Here is a 17,066-nt window from a genome sequence, read left to right as displayed (position 1 = left end):
TCCGCAAATTTAAAGGAAAAACTCCCCTCTAAATTTAGCGGAAAAATATCCCCGCTAAATCTAGCGGAAAAATTTCCCCGCTAAACTTAGCGGAAACAAATTTCCCTTTAAATCTAGCAAAAAAAATCTCCGCTAATTTTGTCGGAAAAAATTTTCCCTCTAAATCTGGCGGGAAAATTTCTCCGCTAAATCTAGCGGAAAAAGTTCCCCGCTAGATCTAGTGGGAAAATGTCCCCGCTAAATCTAGCGGAAAAATATCCCCTAAATGGAAGGCGAGCAGGAGAGGAGGAGGGGCAGAGCCTCCTCTCCGTACCTTCCCCTCCTCAAGAGTTGCGCTCTAATGCGGCGTTACAGGGAGTTGTAAACGGCTTTCATTTTTTTGCCAGTAACGTTGCATCAGACGAACAATACTGAGCATGCGCAAAGGTCTACTGATGTGGGGGGGGGGGGGGGGGCAGCCTGACTGAAAATATCGTAATCTATACACCTTTGCAGCGCGTATCGTCACGCGAAATGAACCGAATCGCTTGGCTCTACACGCACGCGCAGTTAGGTGATAATATATAGAAGAGCACTATCGTTCGAAAAGCGTTTCGCTCAGACCAGGGGCGAGGATGGTAAACCGTACTGGAGACGATATCCGGAATAGTCTATAGACCAAAAAAATGGCTCTGACGTTACACCGCCATTGTGGCGCTGTTGTCGGCACTGAGCATGAGCAGACGTTTTGCTATTCGAGCGAATCTGGTTTCCGCGCATGCGCAGTGGCCACACCAAGTGTGGGCGCCAAACGTCAACTTCTCTTGCAAACGGCCTGTCGGTCTTTACTTGCTGGTACGCTCGCTGCCGACTCGAGGCGGGCAGAACGCCGCTGCCAGCTATCTTGCGTATCAGCTTGAAAAAAAAAACGCGCGTGCGCCAATGAAATTGCCGAAATCTGTGCACGGCCGCTCACACGGGGAGCTCAATCGCCGCTTTCTTTATTCTTTTGTTCACGGTGCTCCTGCAGCGCCATGAGAAATTATTGCAGGGGGCGAAGAAACACGAGAAAAACATTTCAAAATTTGCGGCACAAACAATTTCACATGACAAGGCATTCCAGCACGTAATAGATTTAAAAAAAAAAACGAATTTTTGCCCAATTATGTTTTGGTGAAGTTCCCGTATTTTATGTATCTGATCTTTTTTTTTAATATGTGATTTGGAGGTAATAAGTAGTATGAGCTGTTAATGCCTGTTGTATTATAATAAATACTGTATAGAAACGTCAGGAGCAAATGTTTTGGTCGTTGTGCCAATGGATACCATTCTAACTCTTTAATGATGTTGGTGTCACTTTCAAAACGGTCGTACCGCGTCAGGACGAATCCAGCTGCACGATTCTGTCTTCGCTGTAGTGCAACAACATAGTTTTCCTGAGAAGGGTCCCTGACGGGGCAGGCGTACCCCAAAAACGGGTCCTACAGCGTTAAGGTAGGCGAGCTCCTGGATTGATTTAGGGAGCTTTTTTTTTTTAATTTCGATTCAAATATCGAAGTGCTCGGCCGGCCATCATCACAACATCCTCATTGTGAACGTCGAAAGTGCAGTCAGCTGATAGTGTGACACCTAGATTTTTAACTGCTTGGTTCTCGGGTACAACTTCCTCAATCAACGTATAATAAGTTTCAGTTTTCGTCTTGGTTTTGCGGGTAAAACTAACATGGACACATTTTTTTAACATTGAGCTCCATTTTCCACTTTTCGCCCCATTGCTCTATTCAATTCAGGTCAGTCTGCAACCGAGTGGGACTCTTATCGTCTGTTATACATGTGTAAACGACACAATCATCTACCAACAAGCGTACTTTCGAATTGAGAACACCAATGCAATCATTATCTAATATCAATGGTAACAACGGTCCCAAAACAGAGCCTTGCGGAACGCCAGGTGTAAGCTCATAAAATTAGAATTTTCATCATTCAAAATACCACACTGACAACTTGAGGATAGATATATTTTTATCCATATAATTATGGCAGTTCCTAAGTTTAGGAGCTCTAATTTGTGTAATGACAGTGAGTGTGACACTTTGTCACGTGTTTTTTTTTTTATAATATAAGATCACACAGTCAATTTTTCGTCTCCGTCAACATTCGTAACGAAATAATAATTCAGCTTAGTCAGTTGCGTAATGCATGAATGCATACACAACTGACCGAGCCCGTCCTGTGACGGGTTCGGTCTGTTGAAGCCCGTCTTGTGACTCAAAGAAAAAATTATGAAAGATAAGGTTATTTATTATGTTAGATTATAAAACATGTTGAAGTAACTTACAACGTATAGACGTTAGTGAAATTGGCCTATAATTTGTAATTTCCCTTCTGGGCCCTTCCTTGTGCACAGGAACCACGAGTGCCACTTTCCAGTCGTCTGGTAAAGAAGCATCATTGAACGACTTATAAATATCATATCAACAGGTATGGGGCAATTGCGTCAGCACAATGTTTTACTATTCACGGTGAGATCCCGTCTGGGCCTAATACTTTAGTTCGATCAAGACTTTTAGAAGCCGTAACACACCTCCGTCACCAAGTTCACTTCTTGGCATTATCATTGCCGGAAGCCGTATTCTTATCTACAGTAACTGACACTTCAAGAAACACACGGCGTGGCTCATTGTGTATTCTGAGTCTGATGATTGACAATCTGATGATCGGGGCGTTTAATCATCAGGAAACCTGATTATTTCCTGATCAAGTAAAACAAACCCCAACTACCTCAACTATTCACATTATTATGTTTGCCCATTTTGCTTTGTGATTAATTCCTCGGTGCTATTTCGGCTAAACACCATGATATCATTTGCTACGGAGCGATAATGAACCGCTCAGAGCTTATAACGACCTGCGTTTTATATGCTCTCAGTTAACATAAAAACTGGACAGCTTGAGACAGACACGAATCACGCAAACGTGCCATCTTATTGATGCTATTTAACAGCCTACGGGGCGTCCCCCCAAAAGCACTTAGAGTGTTTCTGTCATTGCAAAAATGAACAAGGCATCGCCCAACGCTCATTCGGCGCTCAAACGTTGTGCTTGCGGTCCGCTCCAGACGCTAAAGCTTCGGGAATAACATAATTATCTTAAACAAAAGTTATAAACTATTTTCCGAAAGTTTCATTGGGAAAATAGAGCACGTTTTCAGCCCCCTTTTCCGGTAACTGGCACCATTCAGCTCCGTGTCTTTGAAGCTCCGCCGGCACCATTTTCCCATTAAATATATAAAAACAAATGCGACTTATATCTTCTTGAATAGGATAACAGGGTGTTTTAAAACTTTGGCATCTAATTTTAGGCCCCTAGCACTTCACTTGGGCAGAGACTTATCGTTGGGAAACGCGTAATTATTTTTTTTTTTTTTGCTGTAAAAAAACAAGAGTGCAAATTTGTTTTTGGGGCATCCTGTATATTCAAATTGGAAAATATGCGCCTATGCTTTTTTTCCACCCGTGCAGCATGACAACTTTACTTAAGAAACTTGGTTACGTCACTACACTCCTCTATTCTCTGCGTACTGTTTTACGCATCTCAGTGTTTATTAACATGCGCGCTGTTCCGCACAAGCGTGAGCACTGCGTCTGCACAGAACGCGTTTTTTTATTTTTGGAAGTTGGCTTTTGCGCATGTGCTTTTGTTCTTCTGGATGACGTCAGAAACACGAGCCTTGTTGTTTCTTTCGAAGTCGCGGTGCCTGCAAAAAATCCGTGACTGTCGGCCACTAGAAGAATTAGGACACACGCGCGATGTCTACAATCTTCTGGGTGCATTGTTCATTCAAAGCGCTAGCAGCGGCCCCCTTTGCCGTAAAGCAACACTAGATGAAAAAGCTCGCGAAGTGAGCTTTCCTTTGATGTCCAAAACTTTACTTGAAAATACTAGAGACTTACAAACCATGGCATGGTTTTAGAACAAACAAACAAACATCTAGACTCAGAAGGTAAAAAAAAAAGATTATTAACCTTTTTTTTTGTTTTTTTCTAAACAGATATATTAAACGTTCATCGTGAGAATCAATGGACGTTTTTAGCACTACTTAACGTTGAAAGGCTAAGAGACGTTATGACCTGTGAGAAGGCACATGAACATTTCGAATGTCGCAAAGTAAGTAAAAGTGTACTACTCGATTCGCAACATTCGGGCTCTTTTCCTTGTTAGTTTGAGGCCAGTTCTGATCGCCGTCATATCACATTATTAACGTCTTTGGCTTTGAAGGACGAGTTAACTCTTTTAAAGATGCATTTCGATCTTTCAGTGTTAAATGCAGATGATCCTTCTTGCGACAGAGAGCGTTAAATGTTTTGAGGGGCATGTAGCGTGGTAGAAAAGAAATCGTTATGGTCTTGTTGCTCCTGAGCCAAACTGAGCATCAAATGGCTAACCAAAAACATTATGGCTCCACGCATTAACATGAGGCTTTTTTTTTTAATTTTTACACTCGGCCTAGTTTATTTAGGAGCGATGTAAATTTACCATAAACAGCGCATACTAAAGTCAAAGCGCTGGGCGTTCTGAATTTACTCAATTTTTGTTTGATTCTTTTCAGCGAATATGCCGGCGACACAAAGGCTACGAAGTCCTTCTGGAGGTGAGTACTGGTGCACCATTTCACGTGATTGAAGATCGGTGAGCACTTATTTTCTCGGCAAGATTCGAGGGTGTGTGTTCGTGTGTTGGTAGTGGGGGAGGGTTGACTGTAATCTCGTAGCAGGCATAAGTTAGTGACGCATCAGGTCATAAGCCTAGGCACTTGCAAAATATAAGTAGAAAATAAAACGAAGTACAGCGTGTCTTACCTAAATATGCATTGTATTTTTTAACCGTGCAAATACACTACGCATTTCCGAACGCTCATTCTCCGCCCAAAGTTGGCGCTAGCTGTTCGAATTAGATGCCAGAGTTTCAGATCTAACTGTGATCTCAATAAAAAGTTAAAAGTGATTTTTATTTTAATTTAAATGAAACAAAAATATTTTCGTTTTCACCTGTCTTCGGTAAATTGCGCCATTTGGCTGCATGTATTGACGAACTTTATCGACCGTCATTACCCTATCGAATATTTTCGGAAAATCGCTTACACCCTTGAAATGAGATAACGATTAGTTCCGAAACTTTTCAATCTAGTTCGAGCCGCTATAGGGCTACATTTGGGTGGAAAATAAGCGTTCAGTGATGCGTAATTTAGTTTTGCTGTAAAGAAAAAAGCTGTCAACTTTTTGGGAATATTTTGAAGATCAAAGAGAAACATTGTGCCTATTGTTACTAAATACGCGATGCTTTATAGTAACTCCACTTCATCAACCTTGGTGCTTCTAACGTCATGGTGTCCACTAATCTGGAGCTTTAAGTAGAATGGACAGTCATGCTTTTCCCTTCTTCAGAAACCTTAAAGCGTTCGCGACAAAGCAAAACTCTTTCGCCCGAGCAAGGTCGCATTTCTTTTTTTTTTTGTACTAGGCACAAAAGTTGATTGTCAGAAAATTGAGTGCCGATATTCTAAGCTTAACCTTTTTGGCGGTTCAAATGGAACCCGGTCCCACTAGCACGACAAACACCAATACTTGTTGAAAAAAATGCATTTCGTTTGTCCTTCGTCAAATCAAGTTCGTTATAAGCCACGGTCACACTACGAATATACCGTACAAAATATACATTTTAAAGACACTACCTGAGGTCTGTTTCTTCCTAGTATGACTGTTCCGCCCATTCGGACCTACAAAAACCGACTACACAAGTGTTCCAAGCATACTTATCTTCGAAGAAAACATTAGCTTCGAACGGAATGGAAACGTGTCCGCCTTCAATTTCGTCGCCGTGTCTTCGGCGAACACGCTGTCTTTTGTAGAATGTGTGGAAAGTGTGACATCGGCAGTAAAGAGGCCCGGCTATAATCTCCCGGTGAGCAGCGCGTTCGCGAACATGTTCGTTTTTGTCCATCCTTTGACGCTTCCGTGTACACTACAAAAGGTGTCAGGAGAGGTGTACTCTAAATGTCCGACGTGTCAGTGTCAGTGTTTGGCCTGTCGTTGTAGTGGGATACAACTCCGTTTGGAAATGACCTAAACGTAACTAAGGAAAAGGCTGTAGCGAAATTGTTACTTTGATGGAAGTTATAAGACTACTCTACAGCTATAATGTGACGATATATTAATATTATGTATGTGCGCATAGTAGTTCAAATCCAATAGCACTGTGTCATTCATAAACTACCGTATATAGTATAGTGAAAAAAAATAAAAACTGCAGAAAATATGGTCGCTTTTTACAGCATCAAAGCTGAGGGTGACACTTTGCTATTTGATTCGAATTAAAAGCCCAACACTCAAAATGAAGAATAACTTAAACGAATAAATCTACAAACTGCATAAATCTTTCTTTTAGAGTAAACTGTGAAGAGGAGTATTTTTGTCACTATTCCTAAAGTCCAGCAAAAAACGACCTTCACGGCTTTTCTTCGCCAGGTTTCCCTCACCCCATTACTGAAACGTACCTCTCAGTAAACCCTCTTGACTTCCCTCTTTTTTTATTTCTCGCTGGAGAAGGCCGTGTTGATTGAAGCACGGAACGCTGAGCTGCTGTATCGGCACGTTCACAAACGCACGCTCGGCAAACGCGAAAGCAACAATCAACGACGCCTTTCTCGACCCCTTACCGCTCCGCCTGCACGCAGAACCATTTGGGCGAAATAACCCGACGTACTCGCACCTCTGGGACCAGCCGACAAACCAACCAAGCAACCTTTCCACCCGGAAGTTATAATCGCCATCAACGGCGGTGGCGTATGTTTTTGGTTCCTTCCGGGACATCGGCTGGGTCAGCAAGCATTCTCCCACCCGACCTAGCGTCGAGTGCCAGGCAGCAGACGACCACATACACTTCGCGCTGCGCTGATGTCTACCCATTACTTGTTTTTTGCTGAGTCATCTTCGCTCGAAACACTACTCCGTTTCACTTAACGATGGACCGCCACGGTCGCTATCCTAGCCATCCTAACCAATCCAGCGTTCTGAAGGTGTAAAGTTACTACGTGGTCTGCGCGTCCTTGCCTCCCCCTTCCCAAAGATCACGTGATTTTCACACGCCTTTTCATTGGCTCAGACAGCTCGTACCGTCCACTGCGGTCAGTTCTAGGTTGAGAGCGTAAGACGGAGTCCTGATGTTCTCCTTATGGTTCGTGCTGCTTGGTTTCAGGGGAAGAACGCGGGAAAATGCTGCTCTGGTAGAAACGGAGCGCACTTGCTTTGTTTTCGTTGATTTCTTTTGTGTGATGTAGTGGTTCCCGCCGCATTACGTTAGGCTTAGAAGTGGGCTGCTGTCTGCTAGGGGGGGGGGGGGGGGGGCATTTTCGGGGAAAGCGTGCGAGGTCTGGTCACTTGAGGTAGATGGTAATTGCTCCCCGGAGGACTGCTGCGTGTTCCGCTGTACCGCTCGTTCCTTCGAAGAAATAGCGCAGAGCGAGAGTTGGGAAGTGTGGCTGAAGAGTGCTATCTCTTTTTCAAACTTGTTTGTGCGAGCGTTGAGATAAATAAATAAAAATATTGAAGTGACACTTTTTCCTGGTGTTAACTATTCGCCGTATTTCTCATAATTGGGTCAAGGTGTGCATTTCTTAAACTTTCACTGTTTTCTGTGCTGACAAAGGAAAGTGCCAGAAGGCTCCGTTAAATAATGCACTTACCTGTATTTGCAAGTGGTCAGCACATGTTTTGTGGCAAATGTGGTTGTGCCAAACTACTCTTTATTGAGCTTGTAAACTTAAAATCTTCAAAATGTACGATTCCTATCAGCTACGTTTTATGGACATTTCATTTTATCTTTCTTTTACCGCAGTGGGCATTCTATGATGTACCCACGACTACATTATCTTGGTGATTATGTAGATGAATTTCATACGAAAATAAAAATACGGAGTTTTACGCTTCAGAAGCATTATTTTCTCTTTTAAGCAGTTTCCCGAGTCTATGACGAAACCCTGTGCCGTAGTCTTCAAGACGCGACATCAGGACGACATTCATTCAAACGTCATCTTCCCGCTGTAGGCATTAAAGGAAAGTTAAATAGGTTCTTGAAAAAATAAAGATAAAATAGACGTGAATGATTCTGTATTTCTGTCCCGTAAATTCGATTATCACAAGCCTTTGGCCCAAACGTATATCTGGACGAAAAATAAAAAAGAAAAAAAGAAAGGAAACGCAGTGTGTGACGTCATACCCAGGAGTTCCAATTGCCTTCCGGGTGCCGCTTTTGACGGAACGTGAGCAGCGCTTTTGATTGCTCGAGTAAGGCTTGCGGAAAGCGCAGAAACGTTGAGATCTCTGCATGACGTCACGACTCCCTCCTCTCACCGAACGCGCCGAGAACAATGCGGGGCTTAAGCGCTATTCTCAAAGCACTATTGTGGTTAAAGTTGGCACATCAATCCGAAATATAATTTTGATAGTCGTGATCCTAGAGGTCATATAAAAACAATTTCTTATTTTCTTTTCTTTTAAGTACAGAACTACTACAGTTGCCCTACTGGGCGCGAACGCACGTGCGAAAAACCAACCAAAGAAAATAAAGCGAGCGTATGAAGGTGTAGCATGAAAATATGGTTCCACACCATTTTCCACAAATGGAACCACAAGAGGGTAGTTGGGGTGCGGAAATTACAAATATACAGAAAAAGAGTGAGGGAGAAGGGGAAATGGAAGAGCGTCGTGACGCGCTTTCTTTTGAAGTATTCGTGGGCACAGACGCTAAAGCTTTGTCTTTGCCCCAGTCTTGAATAAGTTAATAAAGAAATGTAATCGCTACAGTTAAAGTCACTCTTGCATAAAAAGTATTCAGTTAAACTAATAAACTACTCAAGAAAAGTAATTGAACGCTGCTTGAAAAAGTAACTGCTGCATTCCCAATTGCTTCCGATTTTCAAATAGACGGATTTGGCTGCCTGTTTGAAGACGAGTCTTCCATGCTGTCAATGACTGAGTTAGAATCAGAAAATTATGCAAACTACTCATGTTATGTATAGACCAATATCGGAAGACCGTCCTCTTGCCGTAATTTTGGTTCAAGAAGACGTTGGTAGAAAAATGTTGGAAAACCATTGAGGTCACAAGGAAGAAGAAAGAGTAAATAGCAGCGATTACGAATAAACTCGTCCAGCTTACACGTTTACTACAGATTACATATAATGTTAATACTGACAAAAGTAATAAAATTACTCTGGTGATTACTTCCTAATAAACGTAATCAGACGACTGCAACATATGTTTTAAAAAGTAATAGATTATAAGTAATTTGATTACTAGTAAGGACTTGCGTACCTGTCTGCTCTCTGCCCTCTGTCTCCCTCGACTCGCAGCGCACAAGACGTGTACACGCAGATATAAAAATTAACTGGTTACGATTGCAATCACTCTTAATTTAAAGCAATCAGTTAGATTACTCGATCACTTGAGAAGAAAGGCAATTGGACGTTACTTGAAAAAGTAAGCGTTACTTTTCTAATTACTTACGATTTTCAAATTACCCGATCTTTCCCCCGGTGTGAAATGGGTTTCTTGTACAGTCTACTATTGCATTAGTATCGCCAAATTGCAATCTACTTATGTTCTCGAGATCCACAAATTGTCGTAAACCTTTCTCGTTTCGAAGGTTCGGTTCGAGGATTCTTTTGTAGGCAACTTGTGCAAGCAAAGAGGACCATAAGAAGGGGAATGAAAAATAGTTAGTTTCAGACATTTTTAGTACTTCCATAAGGTAATAAAATTACTATTGCAATTAATTTCTAAGAAAATCGGATTAAAATGACATCAAAACTACTTCGAAAAGTAATCGACCGCAAGTGATTTGCTTACTTGCAATGAGTAGCGTACAAGCTTGGAGCGAACGAGAGCGTCGTGTGCTTCTCACGCAGTTCTTCGTGTTCGAATGCCGAGCACCGAACGTCGAACGCCAAACGTGTTCGAACGCGATCGCCAATCGTACGCGCCAAAAAAAAAAAAAAAAAAAAAAAAAAAAACGGGTAGAGGCAACCACAGCCACCCTTTGCCGTTACACACTCATTCTTCCTATAGACTAATTTCACCAGCCAGTATGACCAAGCCACCGCTGCCGCGATGCATCGAGAAAACTTTAAGGCCGGTTCAGACATTTGCGTTTGAGTGTGTTTGACTGTGCTGCGTCGAGAACCGAAAGCGAGTCACTGGCACATCTGTGCGTTGTATGAAGCGTAGAATCCGATTGAAGGAATCATCTTGGCACGCGATTTAAGCTGCAGGGATGTCCTGGTTTCTCGCAGCCGCAACGCATCAAATGCAGTCAAACGCAACTGTCGGAACCAGGCTAAACGTTTTCTGCGAGTGCACAACCTCGCTGGAGTTCTGCGCGTGCAGAACACGAATAGTCTCGTGCACTGCCGCCTGCCTTTAGTGGACTAAAGCATAGCTTGCTCTATTAGCCCCGAGAAGTTCGCCTGGCGCCCCCTTACGGCGAACCGGGGTGACGTCACGGCGAGGAGAGAATTTTTCCCCGACTCGCCCCGCTCGCCCTGTGGAGGCTGTGACGACGCTAGCTGTCGGCGCGCTTGTTTCTATTTAATTTTTTTCGGCGTGTTTTTCGTAGGAAGTGTAAATTTTTATATATGCCTTTACTGAGGTAACGCCTGTAGCTACAGGCGAAACTTCAACGAACATTTTAAGCATGGCTGACAGGCCAGGCAACGCATGAACCACAGCTGGTATGTGAAAATAAAGGAATATGGCCACAATTGCAGGGGCATCACTACAGACTTACATCTCGCACAATGAACGCTGCTGATGGTCCGAATGAATTGGCAGATTATGTAGACTATTTTTTTGTATCTCTGTCTTTAAACAAGATCGCCGAAGCAGGAAAGCTGCATGCTGCTCGAGCAACGTGCTAAATACAGTCTCGGCCATGGGGAGAGAATCACAAGTAAGACAGCCCAAGTGCAGGGGCAAAGTAAAAAAACAAACAAGGAACATTTATTATATACATTGCTCGCACTTGACCTTTGCTGGATTCGGATAGTATTTCAATGGACTACACGGGTGGTATCTGTGGACTTGTTTACATCAATCCTCAAGTAATATATAACAAACGTAAGTTAAGGTGTCTAGCTCGTTATTAGACCATTAAGCCCTAAAATTGAGATTTTACTTAAATCGAATTGTCCTGAAGCTAAAGTTCCAGAAGCTTTTCTCACGCAGACTGTCGCCCTTCACAGGTTCCACATTTTTTGCTACCAGTGCTGCATCTACCACTGGACAAACGTTCGAATGCTTGCTTTTACTCCTGTATTCCTCTGTTGTCAGAGAGTCCAGTTGCAGGGAGTTTGGAGGCTGAGGAAGCTTTTGGGGACCTGCGGCAGAGACTCTTAAATGAAAATGACAATTCAGACTAAACGGTGCATTTTCCGAATACCAAAGGCTGGAATAAAGAATGTCAGGAAAAAGTATAAACATTCCAAATTACGGCACTATTGCTGTGCATATTTTGGGCAGTTTATTACATATCATAGAGGCAACTGGGGGAAATTCGGCCGTTTTTGCTGCTACCATACAAGCTAATTTCCAGTAATTGTGAATCCTCTAAGAAATATGCCTGCATACGCGTATAAACTATATAATTAATTCAGGAAGAAGCTACATTTATGTAAAACAACCCTGTTCCACGAGCACTTCAAAGATCATCAGACGCAGGGCCTTTAAAACATCTGCGAACCAGCGCATGCAGAGTGGCAGCGCAGAGTCCGGGTCGTGAGCTAATTTGCCGACCACCGAAAGGCCCATGATATAAAGGCCGCTTCAGATGCCTTGAAAGCGGGATGTAATATCGTCCTAAATCATGAACTTGCAAGGAACAGAATTCCAGCGTCTGAAACACTTGCGTCACCGCTTCACCGACCCCTCTCAAGATTTCCTTGTGTCGTTTGGACGGACGGGGAGGTTCATCGGCGTAATTGCCTCCGCCGATAGTTTTCGGGATTCGTAACCCAATTTTAAAGGTAAAAGGGACAAGCAGGCTTCTAAAATGTACGGAAGCACGTTAATATCGGCCTAACTCAAGGTCTTGTACACCGGGTAAACGAAGTCCGGCTCCTCGAAGAGCTTGCGGCACACAACGCCAAACCATGGAACCGGTGCTGGGAAGCGACCCGATGCGAGATCGCGGAGCGGGGTACTCGCCCTGACGTCACGGTACACCTCACCCAATCAGGGCGCGGCGACCGCAGCGACGCTTGTGTTCGCTCTCGGGGCTAATAGACCTTTGCAAAAAGAGCGCTCTGGCCGCCACCATTTTGCGAATCGAGCGACCCCTATCAGCCAGAAATGTCTGGCACCCGCCTGAGCTGTGGAAACCCGGTCAGCGTGACTCCCCACCTGCATTGTGCATTCGGAGTTCGCCGGTTTTTCTTGGAAGTTTTTACTTTATTCGCCCGTTTACGATGCTTACCTTTTGTATGTTATCTTTTACTGTGAGAACCAGAGAATACCAGGGCTGGTAGCCTGTTCGGCCTTCGCAGGAAACGAACGAAGAGAGCGAACGTCAAGCAGCCCGCTACGCAGGCAGTTCTACGTTCTTGGAGGATTATTTTCGTGGAGATAATCTCCAAAAAGCCTCCCAGGCTGTGTTCCGGGTCTTCGCAAAAAATAGCTGATAGGGTCGGGTCCGGGGTATGGGGACAGAAGAGACACGTTCATTCATTTCCTTTGAAGCTGTGCAACAACGCTGCTCTCTTCTACATGTTCCCTATAACACGCCGGATTCCGTCCGATTGTCGTGAAGTGACCATCGTCGACACTGTATATTGGATAAGCTGTGTTATTTGAGACCTTTCTCAAATCCTGTTCGGATAACGCGGCATTATGGGGTACGTACAATATATGTTGTTCGATTGATGAGACTCATTGAATTTCATGTTGTGGGCGGAGAATATCCATGCAGTTCAGATATCCTGTGTGGTCAAATATTTTTGATCTATGTAGATTAACACGGCAGAGTGTGCGGTGCCGTAAAACGATGAAGATAAAATGAAACAAACATTCCAGTTGCATTTGTTCTGTCGCGCACGGACTCACCAAAACAGCTTTCATTTCTTTGTTTTTGTTCCCAAAAATAGAGCACTGCTTCCTTAAAGACCTCTATAAATTATGTTCGCCACAGAACACAAAATAAAAAAAGAAAACGCGGCAATTCAGCCGCTACCAGCGTCCGGAATCGCGCCTACGCAGGCTGCCATAGCCCACTGACGAGAAACTCCACAGCTCAGCGCAGTCGGGCAACACTGACGTACACTCTCAAAACCAGGGACGCGCGCTGTAAATCGCTTCGTTCGAGACTGCCGCTGGAAAGGTCTATAGACGCTTTGCAGCAGCTGTGCATGGACGCCGCCATAACTGACCTTCAGTTTTTGTTTCCTCTTATTTCGTTTATTCCACTTCATCTTTACCATAGCACGCTAGGTTATTGCGACATTAGATTCAACTGTGCCCTTTTCTAAAGCCTCTGCCTTTGTAGAGGATCTTCAACTACCGTTTCAGTTGCTCGGCATCTCGGTAAGACAAGAGAAGGTGAGCAATGGCGGCTGTAATTTGGCGCGTGTGTAAAGCGTCTATACTGATGGAGTCTGGCAGATCGCCCGAGACGCGGGCGCCGAAATTGAAAAGGTAGAGCGGCAGTCAACGCATGAGTGGGGAGCCATGTGACGGGCGCCCCGCTGCGGCAAGACGCAGAAATGCGCATTTCCCGAGCGATGGAATGTCCGCTCGTGCTTCTCGCTTCGCTCGCGCTACTGCTTCTGTTTTCTTCGAGTTTGAAAACCGTTTCGGGTCCTCGCAGCTGCAAAAGTTGTGCGCTAACCACCAAGTGCCCGAGAAAGGCTCTGTGCTACCAGATCCTCGGGCTCAAGATCTGCGACTGGGCACTCTATGGCTTAGTCGTCGAACTGCCAGGATTTGTGAGTACAGAGGAGGCTATGGCTAAAGTTATGGCGGCGTCACGCATACGCAGAACGCTTTCTTGGGATCGGTGTATTGGAATTTGGCGTTCTGACATGCCCGCGCATTTTAATCTCATCATCTCTATCATATTTTCTCCGCCAATGCCATTAGCGAGTCCATATATACGGTTTTCTGGTAATAAATACGCTCGTTTCGCGAACACATAGTGAATCATGTTTCGCGTTTTCCGAATTTCACTCTGTCTTTCGGTCGATTTCTATTGTACGTGTGTTTGAGCCTTTATTACCCGACACGACACGAATAAATGAAATGAATATAACAATAGTTAAAAGTGATTACGATCTCGCACTGCTGAAGCGTTTCAGCTGCGCTTTTAGGGGTTAGAACCTTGCAGGCCTATAGCAACAGTCACACTTCTTATGAACCGAGTAAAAGAGAGTCTGTAGAGACTGTCTCACACGTGCTTTTTTTTATTTTATCACGATTTTTTCACATTGCCAAAGAAAGGACATGATTATAATGCAATTAAAGCAAAACTGCAGGCAAGCCGGACAAGAATGGCGGTAATAATCTCCGGAAAAGGGTAACAAGGGGGACATATCTTGGTCCTCGAATCGAACGAGGTACATCTCCATTTCCAGTGGAGCGCTCTACCAACTGAGCTAACAAGGACTTAGGCGTCAGTAGAGCAAACGGGTTCGCTCTACTGAAGCATAACTCCTGGTTAGCTCAGACTGTGACTTTGATGGTTAGACCCTCGTTGTTTTAAACCGGGGACACACTTCTCTCGAAACATACGTAAGACGGTCTGCACAAACTATCTGACCTGTGTTCCTTGATTTTATGCCGATCCCGTCACATTGATTGTACAAAAACTGTCACAAAACGAATTCGTCGGCTTGTCGGTAAAACACGCTGGACACAAACAGCTCAAACAGCCCTAAGTACTTCCGGTCCTCGCTCTTTGCGCTGATTGCGCACAAAAATGGTCCCCGAACATCTGCGAAGCACGTGTATATACAAAACACACATGCCTCAAATAGGCTTGGGGGTTTCCCGGAGGTACGTTTGCTGGTATGTCCGCAGCGAATGTCATGTCTTCTATATAATGCACGGGCAGTGTGCTGCGGCTGTAGTGGTTAGAACTTCGTAGGCTTAAGGGGATACGAGTAATTAAATATGCAGGCAGATTCTCTGGCGCACGGTGAGAAGGAAATAAAAGTGGAGCGGAAGCTAAACCAAAGAGTTGGGTGATTTTAAACGCGCCAGTCGCGACACCCTATTATATGCTGCGGTACTTCATTAATTTTGACTGCCCTGTTTTGGTCGGACCGGGATTGCGCTGAGCACTTAAATATTGAAGCTCTCGCAAGCGCGCTTACGAGGCTGCTACGCTTGTCTCTGGGTTTCGAAAAGTTGTTGGTGGAAGGTAATGCAGTCCGCAAGTTTCGGAACAGTTCGTGCAATATATACTGTATATAATATTTTATATGTAATAATATATTTCACTTCGCTCTATATTTAAATCTTTTTTGCCGTGGTTGCAGCCCTCCCAAAACCATTAAGCCGACGTCTCACTGTCCAAACATCGCACAATATACAAGGTGCTCGTCGCAGGCATGCAGATATATGCATCTGCTTACGCGCCTCGTGCAAGTTCGAACTACCTTTGTTTCCTACATATGCATGCTTCGAACTTGCGTGTAGATAATGTTTTATCATGAGTGTAACAGGACCGCCATACAAGAAAGAAAGAGACCTCAAAAACTATTTGAGCACTGTCTTACTGATAATGTATTAGCCGCGGGAACGTTGCTTAAGAGGGCACTACCGAAACTTAAAAAATAGTAAGTCCTTAATTGTTGATGCAGCGGGATGTTAGACCGCCAGAAAATAGCGACATTGTTACCGACTGTAGATGAGACATATCTTTAGTGCAGTACAACTGCAATCCTGGTGTATTTTACGTGCATGTCGCAGTAGTGATACACTACCGCACGGCCGTACGGTGCTCATCCAGACCGAAATGGGCAGGTGTGGGGATTGAACCCAGGATGCTTGGGTTCTGCAACCACCGGAACAACTTGGTGTTACACGTTCATCTCAGTGTAAGCACGAGTGAAGAAGGAACTGAAAGCGCTACGCGCTCAAAAGTCTTGCGCGCACGCGCGCTCGTGAAGCGAAACCGTTATTCGTGAGAACATGCTCGTGCTCTTCGAAATGGCTTCGCTCGCACTCATGGTACAGTGTTCTAGAGGGGGTTGTAGTAGCAAGAGCGGCGGCCACTTTGTGAAGATTTTGCGCGTAGACGACACCATGGCGCTGCTGCTCTGTGCCCTAGGAGCGCGCCCCCGTCAGCCCCATCATCAGCGCTGTTAGGCGCTTACTACTGTGGTTTGACTGGAGCTTTTCGCGGTGCGAAACAACTGCGAATGTTGTTCTGTATACTCTGTTTCACCTTATGATGTACCGCAGGAAAGGCTACAAGCGCGAGCTCCTTGCTCTGGGGCACATCTCGGCGGCACACGCTCTCGTGAATTAAGAGCAGCTGCCAACGCTATGAGCTCGCGCTTCTAGCCTTCGCTGCAGCAAAACATAAGGTGAAACGAAGTATAGTATATTGTAGTTCTGCCTTTGGACTAATGCCTCTAGAGTGTGTGCCATCCTCTACTTGAAATATTTCCGTGTTTTGAGGGAGATTATTTAATAAAAATCGACTCCCCCCCCCCCCCCCCCTCCTCCCAGTACTGACACATCTTTTAGCAACGCTATCACTTGGGCTGCAGGCGTAATAGCTGCGAAAAAAGCTCTACGGTGCTACATTTTGGAGAAGCCTACCGCGTCACCCTCGTCGTCTTCTTCGTTCATCGCACGCGTGCCATTAATTCTCCTAGGGCACAGAACTCCAGCGCCACTGGCGGTATCTACATCGACCGTCTTCACGCGCTTCATTGTAAGCGGGCGCCGTTCTTGCCACTACACCCTCTAGAACACTGTACTCATGGCAAAACTAAGTGCTCCCACAAAGTGCCCCCAACGTTTTCAGAACACCTT

The 17,066-nt window shown here is 44.6% G+C and overlaps 1 protein-coding gene across 1 annotated transcript in view; it reads left to right on the top strand.

Moving 5' to 3' along the window:
* LOC115318512 overlaps window positions 1-17,066 on the top strand; it is a 220,761-nt gene that overhangs the window by 61,060 nt on the left and 142,635 nt on the right. Inside the window, exon 2 of the mRNA XM_040500511.2 lies at window positions 4,589-4,630. Within this exon, the coding sequence (XP_040356445.2) occupies window positions 4,589-4,630 (42 nt within the window). The remainder of the gene's footprint in view (window positions 1-4,588; window positions 4,631-17,066) is intronic.

The sequence above is a fragment of the Ixodes scapularis genome, unplaced genomic scaffold (genome assembly GCF_016920785.2).
Source record: "Ixodes scapularis isolate PalLabHiFi unplaced genomic scaffold, ASM1692078v2 PGA_scaffold11__112_contigs__length_91849675, whole genome shotgun sequence".
Classification (NCBI taxonomy): Eukaryota; Metazoa; Arthropoda; class Arachnida; order Ixodida; family Ixodidae; genus Ixodes; species Ixodes scapularis.
Note: the sequence above shows the minus strand (reverse complement) of the source record. Positions and strands in the feature narration are given on the sequence as shown.